Raw genomic sequence first — 6563 nt, 5'->3', positions numbered from 1 at the left:
GGGAAGGGAAGGGAAGGGAAGGGAAGGGAAGGGAAGGGAAGGGAAGGGAAAGGGAAAGGGAAAGGGAAGGGAAGGAGAGCTACTACCTTTCGAGATTCAGTAACAAAACTCGGGTGATTTAAAGTCCTAGAATATAGCATAATAGGTAAACATACTTGCTATGCAAGCCTGATCACCTGTAAAAGAAAAGAACTGAGCCCAAAGATGTTTTTGACTTCTGTAAGTATGCTAGAACACATGTACAGTTCCATCCAACCATTTCCCCACCTCAATACAAAAGGGCACTGCAAGGTAGAACTATCTCGTAAACTCCTGATGGCTTGGGTCTTAAATTTTGCTATTTTTATAGGCAACAAAATATACTTTGATGATTTCATAATGTTATATAAGAGAGTAAATTACAACTACAGGATAGCCCTTCAATCAAATACATAAATATCCAAGGGCCAGATGTTACAATGTAGACCTATAACCCCAGAACCAAGGAAGCTGAGACAGAATTACAATACTGAGGTCAGCTATCTACATTGTTCTAAACTAGCCTGTGCTACACAATGAGAAAATTTGATTGACTGATGTAAATAGACAAGTAAGAAACCAGATGAATGATTAGTTTGTTTAAACAAATGAATAAGTAAATAAGTAGAAAAATAAATAAATGGACAAAGAAAGAAGCAAGCCAAAACAAACTGGCCAAACCTCTAAAGAAACCCTACAATGTACAGATACTTAGGTCTATTAGGTCAATTTTTAACGTAATCATATTGTCAACTTTTGTGATTATGAACATAACTTACAAAACAGTGACAGATGCCTGGATGAAGAAAGGTTCAGGCATTCACTAGTGACTATGGAGTGTGTCCCTGCCATAAAAAAAATGAAGAAAGAATGACACTACAATTATTACTTCAGACTGATCTATAGATACTTCTTCAAGGTCATAAACTGTCCACATAGTCATGTCCCTGCACTATGCCTAGTAATGACTCACCAGCAAACAGGCTCTTAACACTGTACTGATTCTTAGCATACAAAAATGAGCAAAACAAACACCTTTTCTCTCAAAGAATTTCTAATTTAAATAAAGAGATGATGGTAGACATAAATGAGTTAATAAATAACAGAAGACATACTAGGGGATGTAGTAATTAAAAAAGATTATCAAGTCTCTGAAGAGAGAACTGGGAAGAAAAAATAGGGACAATATTCCAGATAACAGCAAAGCTAGGAAAAGCCTATAAATATACGATAGTGACACTACTTTAGGTTGCATAAGCTGAAACAGAATTTACTGAAATAACCAGAGGTAAGAAGGCAAACAAACAGTTAATCACAAAACCCATTTAATCACAAAAAAGTTCAAAAGTTCAGAGTTAGAAGAAATAAATATTTTAAGCAGAAGTAAGATTTTGTCCTCTTTTCTTTTTAGTCAGACCTAGGGACAAAATGATAGGACTAATGTATGCTAAGTGATTATCTACCAATAAGTTATATACTCAACACAAAAAGGGAAAGGTATATGAATGCATTTCAAAGAAAGTAGATAGGTTAAAAATAAAAGCATCAAGGCAAGAGAATTCTAGCATCACTAAACTCAAAGCAAAAAGGGAAGGAAAACAGAGTGACTTTAAGTAACACTGGTGAGAAAAAAAATAATATAAAGAGCATCCAATGTTGAAGTAATAAAATTATTAATATAAGATACAATCAAACAACAAAAGAACCATGATGTCAGTACGATTGACTGGACAAGTTTATCTCTTGTAGAAGACAAAAAAGTATCTTTGTCCTTAAAAAAGAAAATTTGTGGGTTTTGGTTTGGTCTTTGAGAAATGGTAGTATTATATAGCCCTGGATGGGCTAGAACTCTCTATGTAGACTAGAATGGCCATGAATTAATGAAAATCAGCCTGCCTTTACTTCCCAAGAGCTGAAACTAAAGATCCAGGTCATGACACCCCTAAACAGCAAATTTTACATATAAGAATGTCTCATTAGACGGCAACATAAGAATGTCTCATTAGACGGCAACATATAAAGAGATAGTCACATTTTATTTTAATTTTTTTAACATTTTTATTTCTATGAGTACATATAGCTGTACAGATGGCCGTGAGCCATCATGTGTGTGGCTGCTGGGAATTGAACTTAGGACCTCTGCCAGCCCAGCTTGCTTGGCCTGCTCCCTCCTGCCCTGCTCACTCCAGCATAATTCACTGTAACTGTCTTCAGATGCACCAGAAGAGGGCGTCGGATCTCATTACAGGTGGTTGTGAGCCACCGTGTGGTTGCTGGGATCTGAACTCAGGACCTTCAAAAGAGCAGTCAGTGCTCTTACCCGCTGAGCCATGTTGCCAGCCCGTCACATTTTTAACTCAAAACAATTTATGTACACCACACTTAATCCAAAGCATACTGATTTATGCGCAAATTAAGTACAATAATTGAGAGGCTAGCTCAGTTGATAAAATGCATGCCTAACAAGCATGTAGATCTGACTGCATCCACACAACACAAACAGCGACAGCTGGTGATGGTGATACACTCTTGTAATCCCAGATTTTGGGAAGTTTGAAAGGTAAATCACTGAGGCTACAAACTGAATTACATGAAACGACATCTCTAAAATCAAACAAAAGATAAAAGCCAACATAATTTAAGACATTAAAAGCTTAAAATGAAGATTGGTGCAGACTCTTTTTTAAGCTATCCTCTAGTTTTCTAATGATTCCTTTTGTAATACATCACTTACCTTTGTATTACCTTCATTTATACTTGTTTCTATATAGTATTAATATCTGTATAGTATTAATAACTTAGTTTTATAATTTATTGTTCTTAAACCAGTAACTGTCAAATTTCATTATATATAAGAATCATCAGGAATATGACCACAATATTTTACACACAAATCATAAACTTTTCAAGCCAATCAAAATGTCTAGAGCAGTGGTTCTCAAACTTCACAATGTTTTAACCATTCAATACAGTTTCTAAAGTTGTGGTGACCCCCAACCATAAATATATTTCTCTGCTCCATTAAAACTGTAATTTTTCTACTATTATATATCATAATGTAAATATTTCCTATGCAACCCCCAAATAAGTCACAGCCTACAAGTTGAAAACTACTGGCCTAGAATACCTGGGCGATACCTCAGCACTTATACTTTTTAATGATTAGGTGACACTAATGGCTAAAAAGTATGGCAGCTCTTTTAATAAATATACAATATGGTTTAAAATAAGTGTTCCTATACTAGAGATTGAAACAAACCTGCGATTTCAATCAACTGTGTTATATAAGCATGGCACTGTCAAGGCAGTCTAGAAGTTGAGGGATAAAACACATTAATATGGTTTTATCTTCTATAGCCAAATTTAAATTCTTGAATACAGTTGATATAATTCTTAATGCAATAAAATTTAATTTAGTGAAAAGATTCTCTATAGAAATGTTTTCAAAATTCTGAAGTTTGTTAGCTTTTAAGTTAAATTAGCACAAAGTCCTTATATTTCATCACAAACCCAAAAGAATATAAGAAGGTCCTTATAATCCAAGTCACTAATATCTACTACAGGTATTTGGCTTCGAAACTGGCTTATGAAATGGAAGCGTCATGGAGTCCTTGGGTCATCACTGTGAGTACACTCAAAGGAAGTACACCAGTCCCCTCTCCTGTCTTGCTCCCTGGCCACGAGATCTTTGGACAAAGAGTTGTTGCCTTGATAAACTGATTCCACACAAAACTAAAGTGCTCAGGTAACTAGACAATGGTATGGTACCTACACATCTATCATATAAAATATAATTTTCCTCTTCAAGATTTAGTTGAAACAGATATTAGTCTTAGAATTCTGAGCACTACAGTGTTTCACATAAAAAATATATAGATATTCATATCAATGGGAAAAAATAAAGTATAAGCAATGTCATCTCAGTTGAAACCAGTTTTTAGAAAATTGAAAATATAGAAATGTATGAATAACAATTCAAATAATCCCTATGGAATATGACTAAATAAACCTAAAGAATGATGCTAGACTATTTCTGGAATTGAAAACATGCAAAACACTTTTGGTGTGAAGTGCAAGAGAAAATGTGAATACCTACCCGATGGAAAGGACATCAATTGAATTCTAAATATTTGACATATTTGTATCACTTTATTCAAATGGAAAATGATTATAAAAACATTCAACTAATAACAAAATAAAACCTAGAAAAGGCAATGCTGTTAACGCTTAAAAAAAAATTTCTTCGAGAAACAAAATTCTTCTGTAAATCAAAACGATACATTTAAAGAAGTAGTGATGGATTTAATAGCATTGCATAAATCAAGTTTATCATAAATACAATGAAAATTAAACTGTGTTCCTGAATTTTGTAACATGACATTAGAACTAGGACTTTTGATTAGTTTCTGAAGAATAACAACAGAAATATGTATTTTCAATGGAAATTGGAGCATTCAAGCAGTATATTTCCAGTAGAACTGAACTGGTTGGTTTTGTGTGTCAACTTGACACAAGCTGGACTTATCAGAGAGAAAGGAGCCTCCCTTGAGGAAATGCCTCTATGAGAAATCCAGCTGAAGGCATTTTCTCAATTAGTGATCAAGAGTGGGAGGGTCCTTTGTGGGTGGTGCCATCCCTGGGCTGGTAGTCCTAGGTCCTATAAGAAAGCAAGCTGAGCAAGCCAGGGAAAGCAAGCCAGTAAGCAGCACTCCTCCATGGCCTCTGCATCAGCTCATATTTTCTGACCTGCTAGAGTTCCAGTCCTGACTTCCTTTGGTGAGGAACAGCAATGTCTAAGTGGAAGCTGAATGATCCCTTTCAGCTTTTGTGCAGGTATAGAAACACTGACTAAGACAAGTACCATATACAAACAAAAGTGTGTGGGAGTATACAAAGTACAGAGATGCTCTCCCACATAGCTTTGGGAAATTCTTGATTAAATACAGTTAAGCAAAATTTTCTTCATTAGAATTACTAACAATCTAAGAAAAGATATTTTAATAATCTGTAAGGTAGGTTTATAAGCAACACTGCTCACATTTATCCAACTTCCAAACCATTTTACATCTAAAGCATTTAATGAAGTGAGTATTTCACGTTGGAAACAAAAATCAAGAATTGGAAACTGCCAGGATTAATGCAATATATCAACTTTAACTCATGACATTATGAATTATGCTGACTTCTCTTAAAATTAAGTAAACAAAATATTTGAAACAAAGAACATATTTAATTATGATTTAAAAGATATGGAATCCATTTTTACAGGTATTGGAATGTTATATATACCTCATCAAATTCTTCAGTCATTTTTCTGATTATTTCTGCATTCTGCATATTTCGAAACATCTCTATTCTGACAGTACCTGTGGAGAAATAGATTTTACAGTTAGCCTTTACCTTATATTAAACATTAAATCTAAACATATGACAGTTTAAAAGTTATGCAAACCTAGTTAGGGTTCTTGTTCATCTGAAATTTCTCCATTAATTTCTTTTAGAAAGAATTACTTTATGTATATGGGTGTTTTGTCTATATGTATGTTGCTGACTTCATATGTGTGCATGATGGCTGCAGATACCAAAACAGTGTATTGGATAGCTTCGGACAAGAATTACCCATTATTATACACCACCATGTGGACACTGGAAGCCAAACTCAGGTCTTCTGGCAGAGCAGCCAATGCTCTTAACCACTAAGCCATTTTCTACCCCCTCAAATTCTTTTTTATACCATCTGCTTTAAGGGAATGTTTTATTTAGAAACAACACCTTCAATGAAATGTTTTTCTAAAAGCCAAGTATTAATTTCTATATAATGATTACTGATGCAAGAGAAAGTAAACTTCTTACTTTGATAGCTCTTTTATACTTCTAGATGGCATAATTTTATCCCAAACATAGTTATATAATTTATTAATGTACTGACATTGCAATTTTTTGAATTTGCATTAATTTTGAAAAATGTGTACATTCAAAAAAATAACATAATTTAGTCTGGGTTACACTGATCAGTGATATAACATTTACTTAGCACAGCATACAATATCGATGGTACAGTCCCCAGTATGGAATACAATTCCCTTCCTCAAGAAAAAAAAAGTAATTTAGACATAGAGAACAGTGATAAAATTCTTCTCTAGTATGAATGAAGAGCCCTCAGTTTGAGCTCTAGCACTACGTAAACTAGGCACAGTGACTTATGCCTATAATTCTACCACTTAGGAAGTGAGCTAATGGACAACAAGTTCAAGATCATTCTTGGATACATAGCATGTTCTAGGCCAACCTGGACTATATAAGATGCCATCTCTAAAATCAAACACATGACAAAAATCAACATAATTTAAAGATGTTAAAAGCTTAAGATGAACATTGGAACAAAGAATCTTTTGAAAGAAATTCAATTTTATTTAAATACATACAACTTATTAAAAAATTGTGTTGTTTTGGTTTTTGGGCTCAGAAGGTGGCTCAATGGAAAAGGCATTTATTGCCAAACCTGACCCAAGATTCATCCCCTAGATCCACATGGTGGAAAAAAA

At 34.1% G+C, this 6563-nt stretch overlaps 1 protein-coding gene across 1 annotated transcript in view; it reads right to left on the bottom strand.

Annotated features, from left to right (window-relative positions):
* Stag1 (stromal antigen 1) overlaps nucleotides 1-6563 on the bottom strand; it is a 268526-nt gene that overhangs the window by 181221 nt on the left and 80742 nt on the right. The window contains exon 5 of the mRNA XM_031346345.1: nucleotides 5308-5384. Within this exon, the coding sequence (XP_031202205.1) occupies nucleotides 5308-5384 (77 nt within the window). The remainder of the gene's footprint in view (nucleotides 1-5307; nucleotides 5385-6563) is intronic.

This window comes from Mastomys coucha, unplaced genomic scaffold (genome assembly GCF_008632895.1).
Source record: "Mastomys coucha isolate ucsf_1 unplaced genomic scaffold, UCSF_Mcou_1 pScaffold23, whole genome shotgun sequence".
Lineage (NCBI taxonomy): Eukaryota > Metazoa > Chordata > Mammalia > Rodentia > Muridae > Mastomys > Mastomys coucha.
This window is presented reverse-complemented; position numbering and strand designations above follow the sequence as displayed.